The sequence below is a fragment of the Balaenoptera borealis genome (genome assembly GCF_965194805.1).
Source record: "Balaenoptera borealis genome assembly, chromosome: 8".
Classification (NCBI taxonomy): domain Eukaryota; kingdom Metazoa; phylum Chordata; class Mammalia; order Artiodactyla; family Balaenopteridae; genus Balaenoptera; species Balaenoptera borealis.
Genome location: NC_138865.1, coordinates 36,877,137 through 36,898,977, shown reverse-complemented (window position 1 = coordinate 36,898,977; position 21,841 = coordinate 36,877,137). Strand labels below are relative to the sequence as shown.

Here is a 21,841-nt window from a genome sequence, read left to right as displayed (position 1 = left end):
GCAGTGGTTCTTAGACTCCAGCGTGCGCACAAATCCCCTGGAGGGCATGTGAAAACACAGACTTGCCAGCCCGCCCTCGAGCGTCTGATTCAGCCCATCTGGGGAGTTTCTTGGTAATGCTGCTGCTGGGACCAGGGACCCTAATAAAATAGAATTGAAGTCCGTGTGCATTCTGCTCTCTTAAAAGCTGAGTGTTCTCTGAGCTCCCTGGAGCAGAGCTGGCCCCGCAGCATAGGGAGAGCAGAAGTGTGCCCTCAGCACCCATCACCCCTACCCTCATCCCTCGACCTCCCCTGGCCTTATCCCCGTCCCACGTCTGGCTCCTAATGCTCCCCAAGCTCAAAGGGCCTATTTCTGTGTTCCAGAACTATTCACACTAAGGCCTTAACTGCCAGACTTAGAGGCCCATGCTCCCCAGGAGCGCCTGTGCTCTAGAAAAGCCCTATGGATCTTCCAAAATGACTCTCGACTGCAAAATTTCTGGCACGGGATAAGCACCAAGGGGAAAAATTAGGGAAAGGGAGGCTGAAATCCTATAACATAAATGGTCCTGCCTGGCTTCCCAGAGGCCAGTGGGTGACCTGGTGGGATGTGGCAGCGTAGAGGTGGCTGTGTCCATGTGTCTGGACAGTCGTTAGGAGGTTCCGGGTGCCTAGGAACTCCAGGTCAGAATCTCACCCATGACACTTGCGGGAAAAGCAGCCGCCCCCAGAGCTCCTGTGTGGGAGAGTGGGAGAGTAGCTGCCCCCCTACCCACACCCACAGCCTTCCTCCCCCCGCCCCTTCTGCTGCCTCCCCAGCAGAGGTGGCCTCTTGGACCCAATCTCCGCACGGTTCCTCTTACATCCTTCCTGTGCAAAGCTGCTCATCAATGACTGCATCTTACACCTATGCACGGCAGGCTGCTCCCTTCTGAGCGACCAAAACAGGTCTCTCACTCACCTGTGGAAGGTGAATTTAGTCACCATTTAACCAAAATTAAGGTTACATTTCATAGTGAATATACCAATACTTGGGGGTGAAAAACAAAATATATGTGTCCACGTACACCTTTCCATGTATGCTTATAGGCATGCATATACACACACGTGTGTGGGGTGTTACGTGTGTGTGTGTGTGTACCACTCTGCGGTATTATAAGTAGATGTGCTAGAGATAGAGATACAGATACAATAATGAAGGCATTAAGGAAAATGGATAAGCAGATACAGATATAAGTAGGTTTATGGATATAGATATTGTAAAAGGCATGGATGTAAAAACAGACATAGACATAAGAAATAGGGAAATGTAAATATTCCATATGTAGATCTATACTTAAGTAGATGCATAAATAAATAGATGAATGCTATGAATGTCACTGTCCCTACCGGTCATCCCTAAAGTGCTGAGAAAAACTGTGATTGAAATTTGGTGGTGGTGTTTCACAATCATAATCTTTCTTTTTCTTTTTCTCTGTAGGCGTTGGCGATTTCAGTGTGTGGGAGTTCTCTGGAAATCCTGTATACTTCTGCTGTTATGACTATTTTGCTGCAAATGATCCCACGTCCATCCATGTTGTCGTTTTCAGTCTAGAAGAACCCTACGAGATCCAGCTGAATCAAGTGATTTTCTGGCTCAGTTTTCTGAAGTCTCTTGTCCCGGTTGAAGAGCCCATAGGTAAGCCGAGGAGGAGGGCGTGCCCTTCCTGTCGGTCTCGCACCCTGGTCATGCCCGGATCCGACAGCTTGTGGCCAACAGCTGCGGGAACCCTTGTTCCTCCTTCCTATCAGGAGATTTCCACTCTAGAAGTTTCCTAGGGCTCAGCTGTTTGTTTTGTTCTGCAAGGAGTTGTTTCATGATTGCATATTTCTGCCACAAAGACTCAATTCTGAGCAATTCCTTGAGAGCCATTTCTCGCTTTCTTTCTACATTTTAGGGCTGTAGTCATATTTGTTAGGTGCAAAGTGGAATACCTCCTTTGACAGCTACTGTGCCTTACCTAATGGGTACATAATTAATAGAATGAACTCTCCTTCGTTCTGTAGTTCCATCAAAAATGAAAGAAAAGGAACCATGATAACTGAATGCATTATCTTAGCCTTATCCCTAGAGGAAAAGACAGCATGGACAGACTTATTTTGTTCTTTTCATACAAAAAAAGAAGCAGCCTTCCCTGATGAAATGCAAACCTCAGCAGTCATTTTTTTTTGAAAAGCTTACAATAATAAAATAAATTGGGCTAATTCCCCTCAGGGTACCTCCAATTTTGCCTCTTTCTTTCTCATTCTTTTTCATGTTTTCGTTTTAAACACGCCCATAAGTGAGAGGCTCTCTGCCTGTGTGAACTGCAGGAGTCTCCCTTCTGAGCCATTTCTGTGCTGGTGCTGCATTCAGCGGGCTTGCTCTGGTCTTATAAAGGGTGTCCCCCTGGTCAGAGGTTAGATCTCTCCTCACCATGCAAACAAGGCCTATTTGGAGGAAGATCTGAGAAGCTGCCTTATGCCCTGTGGTCGCTTCTAGTTCACTTCAGAGCAATCTTCCTGGAGGCCCAGGAAATAGGCTCATTCCATTCTGGGCCAGGCCTAGGCCTTCCAGAGGTCACTCCTAGCAGCAGGCCTGGGGCCCTCAGGTCTGCGGGCAAAGTTGCATGTCCGCCTGGCGAGACGGCCCAGGCCTCAGGCAGAGCACCCAACCTCACCTGGGCAGGATGGAGGACCCACCTGTGAAACGGTTTGCTCTCTGCCCTCAGCCTTTGGTGGCAAGCTGAAGAACCCACTCCGAGTTGTCCTGGTGGCCACCCACGCCGACATCATGAACATTCCTCGTCTAGCTGGAGGCGAGTTCGGATATGACAAAGACACCTCGTTGCTGAAAGAGGTCAGGAACAGGTAAGTCGGCTGCTGCATCTTCAGGGGTGATACAGCCAAAGTCATGTGACCCAGAGAAAGGAATTAAAGAACTGAAAGGCCTCTTTGGCTTGGTCGAATTTTTTTTACCAAAGCCACAAATACACATAATAACAAATCAAACAGAAGTAAAGGGCACATAATAAAAATCAGCGGCCTTCTCACTTCTGTCCTCACCCCCGAGTACCACTGCCCAGAGGTAACTCCTTTTAGTTGTTTTATGTATTTTTTTTCAGCTCTAGGGAGGAATAATTGACAAGTGAAATTGTAAGATATTTAAATTGTATGAAGTGGTGATTTGATGTATGTATACAATGTGAAAGGATTCTCTCCATCTCGTTAATTAACACATCCGTCACCTCACCCATTTATCGTTTTTTTTTTTTTTTTGGTGAGAACATCCATCAGTATTCCTCAAAATGTAAGTTGCAACCTGCTAGTGGATCATGAAATTCATTTAGGAGGTCTGGAGTGGAGTGGAGGGGAGAAGGATGTGATGGAAAATATCAGAGTGCATTTTGTGTCAAGTATTTTTGGAAAACATTTTTTTCACTTATAAATATGGATGTGCACAGAATCACAATGTAAAAGTATCTATTTTTACTTAGTGTCTATCCCCAAAAAAGTTTGAACCTGCATTTCTGTTTAATATGCTAGTAATTTGAATTCTTGGTTTATCAACTGACAACACTTCTCTGTTATCTTCCTGATGTGAAAAATAGGGCTTCTACTAATATTTTAGATCTAAGGTGTTATTTCATACTCATCCCTCTGTTCTCACTCCATCAACCTGCAGCAGCATCTCTTCTCCTGCCTTGTAAAGTGAGTGCATTAGGCCTCCCCTTTCCTGCGTCGGCGGAAGCTGTTTCCCCCGTTTTGTGGAAGCTGGGGCGCCTGTCTGCACCTGGAGCAGGAGGTGTCCCCAGGCCTCCACCCCAGGGTGACATTACATAGTCCAGCCAACAGCAGGTGCGGGGTGTCCCTGCAAGGCCACCAGAACTTCCTTGCCTCCCACCAGCCTTTTGGGCCAGCAGGAGCCTGGCCCTCTGTGGAAACACCCAGTGAGACTGCGTCACTCTGAGGCGGTCACTGCTCTTCCCTTAGGTTTGGGAACGATCTTCACATTTCAAATAAGCTGTTTGTTCTGGATGCCGGGGCTTCTGGGTCTAAGGACATGAAGGTACTTCGAAATCACCTGCAAGAAATACGGAGCCAGATTGTTTCGGTGAGTATACCTGGAGAGGGCTAGACCCAACCTTCCCCCGGACCATCCAGTGACCCGGGAGTTGGGCCTCTTTGTGTGGCCCTCTGGGTTTGGTCTGGTTTTCATGGGACCCAGCACGCGGTGTCTGCGTGGCCATGTTTTTATCCTGTTACCCTGGGGTAAGGAAGGAAGAGTAGAGAAACAAGGAGATGGCCTTGAGATGAAGCGTTGTTATGGACAAGGTTAGAGTGTATGAAATTCTGACAGTTTTGGTTGTTTGTTTAAAAGTAAAATTGTTTGTTAGAAATTACAAAAGCAATTCAAAAGTGACTTATTGTGAAATATTTGGGAAATGCAGAAAAGTAGAAAAACAGTCACCAACAAAATTCACTGAAGAGCATAAAATAATAGCTGTCCAAATGGAATGAGATGGTGTTCTTGGATGGCAAGATTTTATTACTAAGTGTTTCATTTTCCCAAGTTATATAAACTTTATACAGTTCCAGTTAGCATCTGAATGGGATTGAGGAGATTGGGTTTTTGTCTTAAAATTTCGATAGAAGAATAAATGAAACATGTTATAAAGGCTCTGTAATCAATAAACCAATAAATAACTGGAATAGATTAGTGAGTGTTGAAGTAAATCAGAACATCTGCAGAAATTTAATAGAGGACATAGATGTTATTTAAATTTAATGGGGAAAATGTTTATTTAATCAATGATCTGGCACAACTGGCTATTTGCCTAGAAGGAAACTAGGTTGAACTCCTGCTCACTACGTAGCCCAAAAATAGACTGTAGGCAGATTAAAGCTTTTAAATGTAAAAAATAAAGCAATATCTTGATGGAAATGCAAGATAATTTATGTTTAAAATAACTTAGGAGTGCTTTGAGAAACCTTTTAAGCCAAGATAGAAAACCTCAGAAGTTTTCAAAGAAAATACACCAACATTTTGTCAAATACATTTGACAACATAGAAGCTTTTTCTGGCAAATAAATTCCGTAAACAAAGTTAAAAGGTGAGATAGATTGGGAAAAAAATATTCTCAATGCCCCTGGCATATAAAAGGTTGCTATCCATAATATTCAAAAAGCTGTCTGAAATGGGTAAGAAATGGGCAAATATCCCAATAGAAAAATCCAAAAAAAAAAATGCTCCGGGAACTGTTCCTGCTTCTAAGCTCGAGTGTAACAGGGAGGACATGGCTCTCGCTCCCCTGCCTGGCAGGTGCCGTCTTTAGTTATAACTCACCGTTTGCCTGATAGAAGTGCCGTGCTTACAATACCAGGCTCCAGTTCTAGGCATGCTTTTGGAACTTTCAGGAACCCTCTCCTCCCTCGTGAAGCTTGACCCTCACTTTCTAAAGGGGGCTACACTACGGCAGAGTCAGTGGGCAGGGGGTAAGCCTGGAGGGCCTTGGAGAACCTGGTCACGGAAACCAGTGGGTGGCGATCGGGAACAGTGGTCTGTGACCGGCTCAGCACCTGCTCACCAGGTGGGATGAGGGCCTGTGCTCCCTGAAGAGTCTTGAGCTGGGGTGTGGCTTCACATGATGTCTGCTTCACCTCCTGCGCACCCCCAACTCCTGCGGTCAGGCAGATGAAGCTCACCAAACAAACTGCCTTTATCCCTGGGAATATTGTTCGTTGAATAGGGAGTGGAATGTAGGGGGTGTAAAAGATGAGATTCGAGAAGGGACTGCCTGATTAATGATGCAGTGCCGTGTATGGCTCATGGGGTTTTTAATTAGGAAAGTGTGCTGATTATGAGTCTGTAACACAGACTGATTTATTTAACCAAGTTAAGAGATTAAAAACTCATTTCAAGGGCTTCCCTGGTGGCGCAGTGGTTGAGAATCTGCCTGCCAATGCAGGGGACGTGGGTTCGAGCCCTGGTCTGGGAAGATCCCACATGCCGCGGAGCAACTAAGCCCATGCTCCACAATTGCTGAGCCTGCGCGTCTGGAGCCTGTGCTCTGCGACAAGGGAGGCCGCGATAGTGAGAGGCCCGCGCACCGCGATGAAGAGTGGCCCCCGCTCGCCGCAACTAGAGGAAGCCCTCACACAGAAACGAAGACCCAACACAGCCATAAATAAATAAATAAAATTTAAAAAAAAAACCTCATTTCAAGCCAATTACCAAGAATTAATCAAATTTGAAACATTTCAACAGTAATCCCCATGAATACCTAATTTACTGGTAAAAAGCCATTTAATAATGATAATGATACTTACTCTCTTTTCCTGTCTCTTTGTTCATAAAGTGGCCATCACCTGGCTGAAACCCTCACTCCAAGAGAGGGAGGGAGGAAAACATTAGGAGTTAGTGAACGTTAGTTAATTGAGTCCACAATTTCAAAGCCATTTTTTGTGAAGCCTTGCCATCTATTTAAAACGAGCAGTGAAAATGAAAGCCTCTATAAAATTTTATATTTGTTAAATACATTCTGCCTAAAGGCAACACTGAAAAAACAAAACTGCCCCAGTACTTACCCAAAAAGCACTGGTGCATCCAAAGAATTACATGCAACAGTGCATATGTGAGCGGCATCGTTTTATCCCAGCTCCTCCTGAGTCCCCACAGCTGTGCGTTGACCTGCCTGTTCTGCATGTTCTAGGTCTGCCCTCCAATGACTCACCTGTGTGAGAAAATCATCTCCACGCTGCCCTCCTGGAGGAAGCTCAACGGACCCAACCAGCTGATGTCATTGCAGCAGTTTGTGTACGACGTGCAGGACCAGCTGAACCCCCTGGCCAGCGAGGCGGACCTCCGGCACATCGCCCAGCAGCTCCACAGTGCCGGCGAGGTGAGGGCTCCAGCCCTGGCAAGGGTCTGGGCGGGGGCCCTGGGATGCATTTCCAGTGTTTGAAGGTGGGATGAGCCGCAGAGGCCGAGTGGCAACTGCCCACTACCCATGATGTTTCCAGACGTGTGACTATCACAGGAAGCCTCGAGTGATTCCCCGAACTGCGGTTCTTTGCTCTCCTGTTCACCTTAAGAGCTGTTGTTTTGTCTTGCTTTGGTTGGTTTGTTTTCCGGCTTCTCTTAGTTTGGGAGCACAGTTCCTGCTACACTGGGTGACTGGGCCTCTCCTCTCTCTCCCCGGGGCAGCTGAAGCTTAGCTGTGATTCCTGCAGCCTTCAGGATGGCTGCTCTCCATGGAGTGTATCAGCTCCAAACAGACCTCTTGGGCTCACAGACAATCAAGAAATAGTAGTGACGTATCTTCAGGGAGAGAGCATCTGGAGACACTAAGACACGGCAAGCAGTGATCCCCAGAAATGACCAAGAAATAGGAATCTCTCTTCCTGGTTCAGCTCTGGGGTGCAGTTTGGGAACCCTGTTCTAATTGCTTCGTATGCTGCCTTTCCCTCTCAAGGGCGCATAGCCTTCACATTCTTCCATCATGTGAAATCAGGAGACAGTGTAAGCTAGTATGGGCCAAGAAGAACAGTTCTAAATATGAAAAACCAGAAGCAGTTCCAGGAATTTTACAAACCAGAAGCTTCCCTGCCCAGTCTCACGTGCCATGTGGAGCCCTTGGCCATGGATTACATAGGTTTGAAATTCTACTTGAATCAAGAAGCCAGTGACCCTAAAAACTAGAGCCTCAAGCAGTGATTGTGTCAGTCTTTGAATTCCAATGAAACTACAGGCTAATCTACTGGCCCCTCCAGCAGTACTTTATCTTTTTTTTTTTGGTAACATCTTTATTGGAGTATAATTGCTTTACAATGGTGTGTTAGTTTCTGCTTTATAACAAAGTGAATCAGCTATATGTATACATATATCCCCATATCCCCTCCCTCTTGCATCTCCCTCCCACCCTCCCTAACCCACCCCTCTAGGTGGTCACAAAGCACGGAGCTGATCTCCTTGTGCTATGCGGCTGCTTCCCACTAGCTAACTATTTTACATTTGATAGTGTATATATGTCAATGCCACTCTCTCACTTCTTCCCAGTTTACCCTTCCCCCTCCCCATGTCCTCAGGTCCATTCTCTATGTCTGCGTCTTTATTCCTGTCCTGCCACTAGGTTCTTCAGAACCATTTTCTTTTTTTTTTTAGATTCCATATATGTGTGTTAGCATACGGTATTTGTTTTTCTCTTTCTGACTTACTTCACTCTGTATGACAGACTCTAGGTCCATCCACCTCACTACAAATAACTCAATTTCGTTTCTTTTTATGGCTGAGTAATATTCCATTTTATATACATGCCACATCTTCTTTATCCATTCATCTGTCTATGGACATTTAGGTTGCTCCCATGTCCTGGCTATTGTAAATAGAGCTGCAATGAACATTGTGGTACATGACTCTTTTTGAATTATGGTTTTCTCAAGGTATATGCCCAGTAGTGGGATTCCTGGGTCATGTGGTAGTTCTATTTTTAGTTTTTTAAGGAACCTCCATACTGTTCTCCATAGTGGTTGTATCAATTTACATTCCCACCAACGGTGCAAGAGGGTTCCCTTTTCTCCACACCCTCTCCAGCATTTATTGTTTGTAGATTTTTTGATCATGGCCATTCTGACTGGTGTGAGGTGATACCTCATTGTAGTTTTGATTTGCATTTCTCTAATGATTAGTGATGTTGAGCATTCTTCCATGTGTTTGTTGGCTGTCTGTATATCTTCTTTGGAGAAATGTCTATTTAAGTCTTCTGCCCATTTTTGGATTGGGTTGTTTGTTTTTTTGATATTGAGCTGCATGAGCTGCTTTTACATTTTGGAGATTAATCCTTTGTCAGTTGCTTCATTTGCAAATATTCTCTCCCATTCTAAGGGTTGTCTTTTCGTCTTGTTTATGTTTTCCTTTGCTGTGCAAAAGCTTTGAAGTTTCATTAGGTCCCATTTGTTTATTATTGTTTTTATTGCCATTGCTCTAGGAGGTGTGTCAAAAGGTTCTTGCTGTGATTTATGTCATACAGTGTTCTGCCTATGTTTTCTTCTAAGAGTTTGATAGTGTCTGGCCTTACATTTAGGTGTTTAATCCATTTTGAGTTTATTTTTGTGTATGGTGTTAGGTAGTGTTCTAATTTCATTCTTTTACATGCAGCTGTCCAGTTTTCCCAACACCACTTATTGAAGAGGCTGTCTTTTCTCCATTATATATTCTTGCCTCCTTTATCAAAAATAAGGTGACCATATGTGTGTGGGTTTATCTCTGGCCTTTCTATCCTATTCCATTGATCTATATTTCTGTTTTTGTGCCAGTACCATACTGTCTTGATTACTGTAGCTTTGTAGTATAGTCTGAAGTCAGGGAGCCTGATTCCTCCAGCCCTGTTTTTCTTTCTCAAGATTGCATTGGCTATTCAGGGTCTTTTGTGTTTCCAAAGAAATTGTGAAATTTTTGTTCTAGTTCTGTGAAAAATGCCATTGGTAGTTTGATAGGGATTGCATTGAATCTGTAGATTGCTTTGGGTAGTATAGTCATTTTCACAATGTTGATTCTTCCAATCAAAAAACATGGTATATCTCTCCATCTGTTTGTATCATCTTTTTTCTTTCATCAGTGTCTTATAGTTTTCTGCATACAGGTCTTTTGTCTCCTTAGGTAGGTTTATTCCTAGGTATTTCATTCATTAGTATATAGGAATGCAAGAGATTTCTGTTCATTAATTTTGTATCCTGCTACTTTACCAAATTCATTGATTAGCTCTAGTAGTTTTCTGGTAGCATCTTTAGGATTCTCTGTGTATAGCGTCATGTCATCTGCAAACAGTGACAGCTTTGCTTCTTCTTTTCTGTCTCGGATTCCTTTTACTTATTTTTCTTCTCTGATTCCTGTAGCTAAAACTTCCAAAACTATGTTGAATAATAGTGGGGAGAGTGGACAACCTTGTCTTGTTCCTGATCTTAGAGGAAATGGTTTCAATTTTTCACCATTGAGAACAATGTTGGCTGTGGGTTTGTCATATATGACCTTTATTATGTTGAGCTAAGTTCCCTCTGTGCCTACTTTCTGAAGGGTTTTTATCATAAATGGGTGTTGAATTTTGTCACAAGCTTTTTCTGCATCTGCTGAGATGATCATATGTTTTTTCTCCTTCAGTTTGTTAATATGGTTTGGTTTTTCTCCTTCAGTTTGTTAATATAGTTTATCACATTGATTGATTTGCGTATATTGAAGAATCCTTGCATTCCTGGGGTAAACCCCACTGGATCATGGTGTATGATCCTTTTAATGTGCTCTTGGCTTCTCTTTGCTAGTATTTTGTTGAGGATTTTTGCATCTATGTTCATCAGTGATATTGGCCTGTAGTTTTCTTTCTTTGTGACATCTTTGTCCGGTTTTGGTATCAGGTTGGTGGTGGCCTCATAGAATCAATTTGGGAGTGTTCCTCCCTCTGCTATATTTTGGAAGAGTTTGAGAAAGATAGGTGTTAGCTCTTGTCTAAATGTTTGATAGAATTCACCTGTGAAGCCATCTGGTCCTGGGCTTTTGTTTGTTGGAAGATTTTTAATCACAGTCTCAATTTCAGTGCTTGTGATTGGTCTCTTCATATTTTCTATTTCTTCCTGGTTCAGTCTTGGAAGGTTTTGCTTTTCTAAGAATTTGTCCATTTATTCCAGGTTGTCCATTTTATTGGCGTAGAGTTGCTTGTAGTAATCTCTCATGATCCTTTGTATTTCTGCAGTGTCAGTTGTTACTTCTCCTTCTTCATTTCTAATTCTATTGATTTGAGTCTTCTCCTCTTTTTTCTTGATGAGTCTGCCTAATGGTTTATCAATTTTGTTTATCTTCTCGAAGAACCAGCTTTTAGTTTTATTGATCTTTGGTATCGTTTCCTTCATTTCTTTTTCATTTATTTCTGATCTGATCTTTATGATCTCTTTCCTTCTGCTAAATTTGGGTTTTTTTGTTCTTCTTTCTCTAATTGCTTTAGGTGTAAGGTTAGCTTGTTAATTTAAGATGTTTCTTGTTCCTTGAGGTAGTATTGTATTGCTATAAACCTCCCTCTTAGAACCGCTTTTTTTTTTTTTTGACATTTCTTTTTTTTTTTTTAAGAAATTCACGTTCTTTTTATTTATTTATTTATTTATTTATTTATGACTGTGTTGAGTCTTCGTTTCTGTGCGAGGGCTTTCTCTAGTTGCGGCAAGTGGGGACCACTCTTCATTGCGGTGCGCGGGCCTCTCACCATCGTGGCCTCTCTTGTTGCAGAGCACAGGCTCCAGACGCGCAGGCTCAGTAATTGTGGCTCACGGGCCCAGTTGCTCCGTGGCATGTGGGATCTTCCCAGACCAGGGCTCGAACCCGTGTCCCCTGCATTGGCAGGCAGATTCTCAACCACTGCACCACCAGGGAAGCCCTTAGAACCGCTTTTGCTGCATCCCATAGGTTTTGGGTCATCCTGTTTTCATTGTCATTTGTTTCTAGGTATTTTTTGATTTCCTCTTTGATTTCTTCAGTGATCTCTTCGTTATTTAGTAGTGTATTGTTTATCTTCCATGTGTTTGTATTCTTTACAGCTTTTTTCCTGTAATTGATATCTACTCTCATAGCATTGTGGTCAGAAAAGATACTTGATATGATTTCAATTTTCTTAAATTTACCAAGGCTTGATTTGTGACCTAAGATGATCTATCCTGGAGAATGTTCCATGAGCACTTGAGAAGAAAGTGTATTCTTTTGTTTTTGGATGGAATGTCCTATAAATATCAATTAAGTCCATCTTGTTTAATGTATCATTTAAAGCTGTGTTTCCTTATTTATTTTCATTTTGGATGATCTGTCCATTGGTGAAAGTGGGGTGTTAAAGTCCCCTACTATGATAGTGTTATTGTCAATTTTCCCTTTTATGGCTGTTAACATTTGCCTTATGTATTGAGGTGCTCCTATGTTGGGTGCATAAATATTTACAGTTGTTATATCTTCTTCTTGGATTGATCCCTGGATCATTATGTAGTGTCCTTCTTTGTCTCTTGAAATAGTCTTTATATTAAAGTCTCTTTTGTCTGATATGAGAATTGCTACTCCAGCTTTCTTTTGATTTCCATTTGCATGGAATATCTTTTTCCATCCCCTCACTTTCAGTCTGTATGTGTCACTAGATCTGAAGTGGGTCTCTTGTAGATAGCATATATACAGGTCTTGTTTTTGTATCCATTCAGCCAGTCTTTGTCTTTCGGTTGGACCATTTAATCCATTTACATTTAAGGTAATTATCGATATGTATTTTCCTATAACCATTTTCTTAATTGTTTTGGGTTTGCTATTGTAGGCCTTTTCCTTCTCTTATGTTTCCTGCCTAGAGAAGTTCCTTTAGCATTTGTTGTAAAGCTGGTTTGGTGGTGCTGAATTCTCTTAGCTTTTGCTTGTCTGTAAAGGTTTTAATTTCTCTGTCGAATCTGAATGAGATCCTTGCTGGGTAGAGTAATCTTGGTTGTAGGTTTTTCCCTTTCATCACTTTAAATATGTTCTGCCACTCCCTCTGGCTTACAGAGTTTCTGCTGAAAGATCAGCTATTAACCTTTTGGGGATTCCCTTGTATGTTAATAGTTGCTTTTCCCATTCTGCTTTTAATATTTTTTCTTTGTATTTAATTTTTGATAGTTTTATTAGTATGTGTCTTGTCATGTTTCTCCTTGGATTTATCCTGTATGGGACTCTCTGTGCTTCCTGGACTTGACTGACTACTTCCTTTTTCATATTAGGGAATTTTTCAACTATAATCTCTTCAAATATTTTCTCAGTCCCTTTCTTTTTCTCTTCTTTTTCTGGGACCACTATACTTTGAATGTTGGTGCGTTTAATGTTGTCCCAGAGGTCTCTGAGTCTGTCCTCAATTCTTTTCATTCTTTTTTCTTTATTCTGCTCTGTGGTAGTTATTTCCAGTATTTTATCTTCCAGGTCACTTATCCGTTCTTCTGCCTCAGTTATTCTGCTATTGATTCCTTCTAGAGAATTTTTAATTTCATTTATTGTGTTGTTCATCACTGTTTGTTTGCTCTTTAGTTCTTCCAGTTCCTTGTTAAACGTTTCTTGTATTTTCTCCATTCTATTTCCAAGATTTTGGATCATCTTTACTGTCATTACTCTGAATCCTTTTTCAGGTAGACTGCCTATTTCCTCTTCATTTGTTTGATCTGGTGGATTTTTACCTTGCTCCTTCATCTGCTGTGTGTTTCTCTGTCTTCTCATTTTGCTTAACTTACTGTGTGTAGGGTCTCCTTTTCGCAGTCTGCAGGTTTGTAGTCCCTATTGTTTTTGGTGTCTGCCCCCAGTGCCTAAGGTTGGTTCAGTGGGTTGTGTAGGCTTCCTGGTGGAGGGGACTAGTGTCTGTGTTCTGGTGGATGAGGCTGGATCTTGTCTTTCTGGTGGGCAGGACCGTGTCCAGTGGTATGTTTTGGAGTAACTGTGACCTTATTATGATTTTAGGCAGTCTCTCTGCTAATGTGTGGGTTTATGTTCCTGTCTTGCTAGTTGTTTGGCCTAAGGTGTCCAGCACTGGAGCTTGCTGGTCATTGAGTGGAGCTGGGTCTTAGCGTTGAGATGGAGATCTCTGGGAGAGCTTTCGCCATTTGATATTACATGGAGCCAGGAGGTCTCTGGTGGACCAATGTCCTGAACACGGCTCCCCCACCTCAGAGGCACAGGCCAGACACCCAGCCCAGAGCACCAAGTCAGCCACATGGCTCAGAAGAAAAGGGACAAAAAAAGAAAGAATGGGAGGAAGGGAGGGAGGGAGGGAGGAAGGAAGGAAAATAAAGTTATTAAAATAAAAAAATTATTAAAAATTTTTTTTAAAATTTAAGTAATATTAAAAAAAAAGAAAGAAGAGAGCAACCAAAAAATCAAATCCACCAATGATAACAAGTGCTAAAAACTATACTAAAAAAGGAAAAAACAGACGGAACCCTAGGACAAATGGTAAAAGCAAAACTATACAGACAAAATCACCCAAAGAAGCATACACATACACACTCACAAAAAGAGAAAAAGGAAAAATATATATATATATCTATATATATATTAAAAAAGTAAGAGAGCAACCAAATCAATAAATAAATCTACCAATGATAATAAACTCTAAATACTAAACTACAATAAACACAAAACCAAAAAAAATTGGATGCAGAAAGCAAACCCCAACTCCACAGTTGCTCCCAAAGTCCACTGCCTCAATTTTGGGATGGTTTGTTTTCTATTCAGGTATTCCAGAGATGCAGGGCACATCAAGTTGATTGTGGAGATTTAATCCGCTGCTCCTGAGGTTGCTGGGAGAGATTTCCCTTTCTCTTCTTTGTTCGCACAGCTCCTGGGGTTCAGCTTTGGGTTTGGCCTCGCCTCTGCATGTAGGTCGCCTGAGGGCGTCTGTTCTTCGCTCAGACAGGATGGGGTTAAAGTAGCAGCTGATTAGGGTGCTCTGGCTCACTCAGGCCAGGGGGAAGGAGGGGTACAGAATGTGAGGCGAGCCTGTGGTGGGCAGAGGCTGGTGTGACGTTGCAACAGCCTGAGGCGTGCCGTGTGTTCTCCCAGGGAAGTTGTCCCTGGATCATGGGACCCTGGCAGTGGCGGGCTGCACAGGCTCCCAGGAGGGGAGGTGTGGATAGTGACCTGTGCTCGCACACAGGCTTCTTGCTGGCTGCAGCAGCAGCCTTAGCATCTCATGCCTGTCTCTCTGGTGTCCAGGCAGATAGCCGCAGCTTGCTCCCATCTCTGGAGCTCGTTTAGGCGGTGCTCTGAATCCCCTCTCCTCGTGCATCCCGAAACAATGGTCTCTTGACTCTTAGGCAGGTCCAGACTTTTTCCCGGACTCCCCCCCGGCTAGCTGTGGTGCACTGGCCCCCTTCAGGCTGTGTTCACTCAGCCAACCCCAGTCCTCTCCCTGGGGTCTGACCTCCGAAGCCCGAGCCTCAGCTCCCAGCCCCGACCCGTCCTGGCGGGTGAGCAGACAAGCCTCTCGGGCTGGTGAGTGCTGGTCGGCACCAATCCTCTGTGCGGGAATCTCTCTGCTTTGCCCTCTGCACCCCTGTTGCTGCGCTCTCCTCCGTGGCTCCGAAGCTTCCCCCCCCACCCCCACCCCCACCCCCTGTCACCACCAGTGAAGGGGCTTCCTAGTGTGTGGAAACTTTTCCTCCTTCACAGCTCCCTCCCACTGGTGCAGTTCCCATCCCTATTCTTTTGTCTCTGTTTTTTCTTTTTTCTTTTGTCCTACCCAGGTACATGGGGAGTTTCTTGCCTTTTGGGAAGTCTGAAGTCTTCTACCAGCGTTCAGTAGGTGTTCTGTAGGAGTTGTTCCACATGTAGGTGTATTTCTGATGTATTTGTGGGGAGGAGGGTAAGCTCCATGTCTTACTCCTCCACCATCTTGAAGGTCTCTCCAGTAGTACTTTAAATGATTGAATCCAAGGGTGGGGATAAGCAAGGGATCAAACCTAACATTGTAATATAGTGCTAGATATAAAAATATATATTGTCACCATAATAATAAACTCACTCTTTTTAATACAGTATTCTCTTGCCTTGTGGCATTTGCCAGCAATTTTCTAGCTCATAGCAATTAATCCACATTATTTGACACGACATCCCTCCTTGCCCTTGAGACTTTAATAAGTAAGTGAAGGCAGAATAAAAAAGAAGGGAAATCTAAATCAGGCGGCCCCCATTCTCATTGGCCCCCAGCCCCTCCTCCAGTACTATTCCTGCCCTCTAATAAGTAACCTAAGGATCTTATTCAGATTTCATCAGTTGTCCTGTCTTTTTTCGGCTCAGGATCCCACACTGCACTCAGTCATCTGTCTCCTTAGTCTCCTCCAATACGGCACAGTTTATCAGTCTGTCTTTTGTGACCCTGAGGAGATAGTTGTGTCTAGGACTGAACTGCAGGCAGTATTCCACCAAATGCCTTATCAAAAATTAAGTAGCTACTGCTCCACATTCCAGAAATGTACACTCTAAGTCTCAATTTTGAACAGAATCATATCTACAGGGCATCTCAAAGATTTAAACCAGACTGTGGGGAGAAAAGTACTTCTGGTGCAAACAGGTCCAGGGTCTCAGCCTCCACGTGAGAATGGAGTCCACCTTGGATCACCGTTCTTTGTAGAACTAGCCCAGAATAGGGAGGGAAGGGAGGGAGGGTTAAGTGTTCAGTAAAGGGGAAAGTTGCTTCTATTTTTTGTCACTTTTTTTTTTCTTTCTGACTTCTGCTTTTTAAAGAAATGAATGTGACAGGAAAAGCTTAAGTCCCTTTTGGCCACCTCTCGCTACTTTCCTCTCTCACCACTCCAGGGCCAACCACTGTCATGGTAGCGTATCTTTCTAGACCCTTTTTATATGTATGTGTGTTAAAAATTTACCTAACAGTCTAATATTGTAACATTCTGAATCTTTTTTGAAAAATTTCAATCATTCAGAGAAGTTGGAAGACTAGTACAATATCTCCTCATATCCTCGACACCTAATTTAACCAGTTGTTTACATTTTGCTACATTTGCTTTATCTCTTTCTCTTCTATTTATTTATTTGCTTTGCAAACATCATGACCTTTCACCCCTAAATATTTAGCTTGTACCTCCTAAAGAGAAAGACATCCTCCCACATAACCACAATATAATTAATTATCACTTCCTGGAAACATAACATTGATATAATACTACTGTTGAATTTATAGTCCTCATTCAAGTGTTTGCCACTTGTCCCAGTAATTTCATTTATAGCTAATTTTATTCATTTGTGTATTTATTTGGGGATTCAGAATCCAGTCAAAAATCACCCATTGCATTTGGCTACCCTCTCTCTCTCTTTCTGTCTTTTATTACATTGACCTTTTATAAGGGTCAAAGGTAGTTTTTTCAGAATCTCCCTTATGACATTGCCAAGCTGGTTTTTTGCCTCAGTATTGATTTTTGAGATCTGTCCATATGAATGTGCTGAGTCATTCCTTACAATATCTGCACAGATTTCATCCCTGCTCAGGCCCTTTAGTGCTCTGAGCAGCTGAAGCATCTGGCCGTTTATGTTCCTATGTGTGACTTCTCGTTGTCCCCTCTGGCAGATCAACATCATGCAGAGTGAAACCGTCCAGGACGTGCTGCTCCTAGACCCCCGCTGGCTCTGCACCAACGTTCTGGGGAAGCTGCTCTCCGTCGAGACCCCACGGGCCCTGCACCATTACCGGGGCCGCTACACCATGGAGGACGTCCAGCGCCTGGTGCCCGACAGCGACGTGGAGGAGCTGCTGCAGATTCTAGATGCCATGGATATCTGCGCCCGGGACCTGAGCAGCGGTACCATGGTGGACATCCCCGCCCTGATCAAGACTGACAACCTGCACCGGTCCTGGACGGATGAGGAGGACGAGGTGCGGGTCTACGGTGGCGTGCGCATCGTCCCCGTGGAGCACCTCACGCCCTTCCCGTGCGGCATCTTTCACAAGGTGCAGGTGAACCTGTGCAGGTGGATCCACCAGCAGAGCGCGGAGGGAGACGCGGACATCCGCCTGTGGGTGAACGGCTGCAAGATTGCCAACCGTGGGGCCGAGCTGCTGGTGCTCCTGGTCAACCACGGCCAGGGCATCGAGGTCCAGGTGCGCGGTCTGGAGACGGAAAAGATCAAGTGCTGCCTCCTGCTGGACTCGGTGTGCAGCACCATCGAGAATGTCATGGCCACCACGCTGCCCGGGCTGCTGACGGTGAAGCACTACCTGAGCCCCCAGCAGCTGAGAGAGCACCACGAGCCCGTCATGATCTACCAGCCGCGAGACTTCTTCCGGGCACAGACCCTCAAGGAGACCTCGCTGACTAACACCATGGGCGGGTACAAGGAGAGCTTCAGCAGCATCATGTGCTTCGGCTGTCACGACGTCTATTCACAGGCCAGCCTGGGCATGGACATCCATGCGTCAGATCTGAACCTCCTGACGCGGAGGAAACTCAGTCGCCTGCTGGACCCACCCGATCCCATGGGGAAGGACTGGTGCCTTCTCGCCATGAATTTGGGTCTCCCCGACCTTGTGGCAAAGTACAACACCAATAACGGGTCTCCCAAGGAGTTCCTCCCGAGCCCGGTCCACGCCCTGCTCCGGGAATGGACCTCCTACCCCGAGAGCACGGTCGGCATCCTCATGTCCAAACTGAGGGAGCTGGGGCGCCGGGATGCGGCGGACTTCCTACTGAAGGCGTCCTCTGTGTTCAAAATCAACCTCGACAGCAACGGCCAGGAGGCCTACGCCTCAAGCTGCAACAGTGGCACATCTTATAATTCCATTAGCTCGGTCGTGTCCCGGTGAGGGCAGCCTTTGGCTTGGGCAGGGTCTCTTCCAACTGCAGAGGCAAGGGGAACACAGCCCATCTTTCCCACTGGAGATTCTGGCGCGTCCCTTCCTACGCCCACATCCTGAAGGACGCCACCCTCCCTTCCGCTTCACCTATTTCTCTGCTACTACCTCCCTCCTCTCACACATTGCGTTGTGTGTGAATGGTCTTTCTAGTTTAAGAGCAGACCCTATCCTTTCCTTTGGCCATTTGAAAAGCTAGCCTCCCTCCATCTCTCATCCTCTAGTACCTTGCTTCTTACTGATAATTTTACTGGAATTCCTAACTTTTCAATGAAATTTTTTTAAAGTATTATATTGATTGTCCTTTTTAAAGAAAGTGGACATTTATCCAAAATGTGTATTTCTTATACTCTTTTCTTTGTTATACCATGTCCTCAGCTTATCTCTTTTATATTTGTAGGAAAAACTCCCATGTAAGGAATCCCACTGTATGATTTATAAACAGACAATATGTGAGTGCCTTTTGCAGAAGAGGGTGTGTTTGAAATCATCCAAGTCAGCCCGGAGCTGTCGCGAAAGAAACGCTCCCTCTCTGTCTCTTGCTGTATGCTGATCATCGCCAGAGGTGCTTCACCCGAGGTTTTTTTGTTTTTGTTTTTTTGTTTTTTTTGGCAATTTTTGTGTTTCCTTTGACAAGGAAAGGGGAGAAAGAAACCTCCTCTAGAGCAATTTCATGGCCAGTGTTGTTGCTACGATAAGACATGTTTGTGTTTGCTTTTGTTTCAACGTCAGTGTGAACATCCACGTGGAACCTGCAGACTGTCACGCTTCATCATCCCCTGTCATCTCAGGTAGAAGGCTGACACTGTTGTAGGGAGCCAAGACCTGTGTGAGAATTCAGAAGACCCCTGACTCATGATTTGTGGCAGTTTGTTGTCATTTGTGCATAGCAGATGGTTCTCCATATTTAGATCCTGGTTTGATAACTTCCTGTACTTGAAGTCTCAAAAAGAAAATAAAGGAAGCAAGTTTTCTTGCAGTGATTTTAAATTGTGATAGAGTTTTAAATCGAAATAAGGGAACATGTCCTAATTCTTCTGTCCTGAGAAGCATGTAATTTTAATGTTATATCATATGTATATATATATATGCAGTATGTATATACATATATATTAATACAGGTATTTTTACTTAATCTATAAGATATAGTAAAAAAAGGTCTTCTTTTCTTTTTAGTTCTTTTTTTTCTTTTCCTTTTTTTTTTTTTAATAAATAAACTGTTGCTTGTTGCATTAGTTTGTTGGTGTTTAATTCAAAAGGGATTCTTTTTCTTTATTTTGTTTTCATTTGCCAGTACCCCACCTCATGGGACAAACCAGTCCAGAAAGTGATTAAACCTAAACTCTCAGGGGTGGAAATCAACCCAGTTTATTAGGTGCTTAATTATTACTAAAGTTGGGAATGGTGTGGGGAAGCAGAAAGAGCTCAGGTGATTTCACATGTATTTCTTTTATTTATTTATTTTTATTTTTATTTATTTTTGGCTGCGTTGGGTCTTTGTTGCTTGGTGCGGGCTTTCTCTAGTTGCAGCAAGCGGGGGCTACTCTTCGTTGTGGTGTGCAGGCTTTTCATTGCGGTGGCTTCTCTTGTTACGGAGCATGGGCTCTAGGCATGCGGACTTCAATAGTTGTGGCACACGGGCTTCAGTAGTTGTGGCACACGGGCTTCAGTAGTTGTGGCACGCGGGCTTCAGTAGTTGTGGCACGCAGGTGCTAGAGCACAAGCTCAGTAGTTGTAGCGCATGAGCTTAGTTGCTCCGCGGCATGTGGGATCTTCCCAGACCAGGGCTCAAACCCGTGTCCCCTGCATTGGCAGGCAGATTCTTAACCACTGCACCACCAGAGAAGTCCCTCACGTGTATTTTTGCTTTAAAGAAAAGAGGCCCCTCCTATTTTCCTTGGATGAACCCCCAAACCAAATTGGATCATTTAGGCTCAGCAATGGGGGAACAGGGGAAGCTTTCTTCCTATACAAAGGTGGAGGGAGCTCCTGCTGAGCAAGAGAAAACTTGCTACAAAAGATACATACCTTCCCGCCCGTCTTTTTACTTAGAGACCACACTGCTGCGGGCCATCAACTAGAAACCCTAGTTTTGACCTGCATGGCAGCTGTAAGTGACAAAAGCTCTAATGACAAAACCCATTTTTAGTAAAATCTCAAGACTGTTTTAAAAAAAAAATGGGCAAAGAAAAAAGATTGGAAGGAAAAAGACTACAATGATGTGGGTGATTTTCTCTACGGTTGTGGCAGTAGAATTCATTTCTGTTTTGCCTAAATGGTACGTAATAAACATGATTTACTTTTATAAGGAGAAAAGAAATATTAATGGAGTAAAATTAAAAGCTACACGTAAATATGCGTCAAAAGGATGACACTGAAATTGAAATCGTGATTGCCTTAGAGGAGTAGGACCTCCTTTTCGTGAGTCAACTCCCTCCCGAACGTCAGCTTCATCTCTCCTGCTTCAAAAGTGCTTCATATCGCAGGATCCGGCACCAGGATCTAGGACCCAGGAGGCAAGGGCTGCCTCTGGCAGCCTCAGTAAGTAAAATCCCAAAGAAGGATTCTGACTGCTCCAGTCTGGGTCATGGAGCCATCCCAGTGGTTGGGAGAGAGAGAGTCACAAGATTGGCCTGGCCCTGGGGACCCTAGGACAGTGTTGGGAAAGGAGCAGTTTCCCCCAAGAAGGGAGTTCTGTTAACAGGAGGAAGGGGCAGAGGGAGGATGCTGTGCCAATGAAGCAGAGGACTGCAGGAGTCTTTATACTTTTGTTTTAAGCAGGTGCCTGTCCATAAGGTTATGGGGCCACCTAAGCTCCTGAAATGTTGAAGCCATACTTCGGAATCATTACTACACAAATTTGAAGAGTTTAAGGTCCACTGAGCTCACTGCCCTGCCCTGAGAAATGCTGTGGGGTCATTCCAGGCGGCATCTCGGGGTCTTCAGTGCCATGAACTCTGGTTAGGCTGAAACTGCCTGGCAAAGCCCCAGCATGGGTAGCCGGCTCTGCCTCCTGCAGAAGGGGAGAAACCGGGCCATTCATAGCTCGCTTCCTGCAGTCACAGTGGGAATCAAAAGGTACAGGTTCTTAGGAGCCAGAAGCAGCCCTTCATGGACCCTTTTTCTTAGAGTTGCTGTAAAATGCACTCGGGCAACATGTTCCTCATCCCCTGGGAGCTGTGGCTGCCCTGGGGTGCCTGAGGTTCCCCTATGGACAATAGCATCCTAGGGACCCGAAGCCTCCCTGGCACGGGCTGGAGGGCACTTCTGAGAGTTCTGATTGTTTCCAGAATCTGGATCCCACACCTTCGGAAAGGAATCAGAACTCTGGGTGGTCTTTTTTGCAGAAAGGGGTTTACAATTAAAACTACAGGATTTCCTGAAACCATAAAACTACATTTGGTCCTATCAGTGTCCAGAGTCTGCACCAGTCTTACCAAACCCTGATGGTGT

General features: G+C 44.2%; 1 protein-coding gene across 6 annotated transcripts in view; it reads left to right on the top strand.

Moving 5' to 3' along the window:
- Positions 1-19,620, top strand: part of DAPK1 (death associated protein kinase 1) — a 214,541-nt gene extending 194,921 nt beyond the window's left edge. For all 6 annotated transcript variants that reach the window (XM_082401130.1, XM_082401126.1, XM_082401128.1 and 3 more), the window contains exons 22-27: positions 1,462-1,659; positions 2,732-2,870; positions 3,993-4,113; positions 6,713-6,901; positions 17,108-18,336; positions 18,789-19,620. In XM_082401130.1, coding sequence (XP_082257256.1) covers positions 1,462-1,659; positions 2,732-2,870; positions 3,993-4,113; positions 6,713-6,901; positions 17,108-18,336; positions 18,789-18,822 — 1,910 coding nt within the window. In that variant the 3' untranslated portion in view covers positions 18,823-19,620. The remainder of the gene's footprint in view (positions 1-1,461; positions 1,660-2,731; positions 2,871-3,992; positions 4,114-6,712; positions 6,902-17,107; positions 18,337-18,788) is intronic.
- The last annotated feature ends 2,221 nt before the right edge of the window (positions 19,621-21,841 follow it).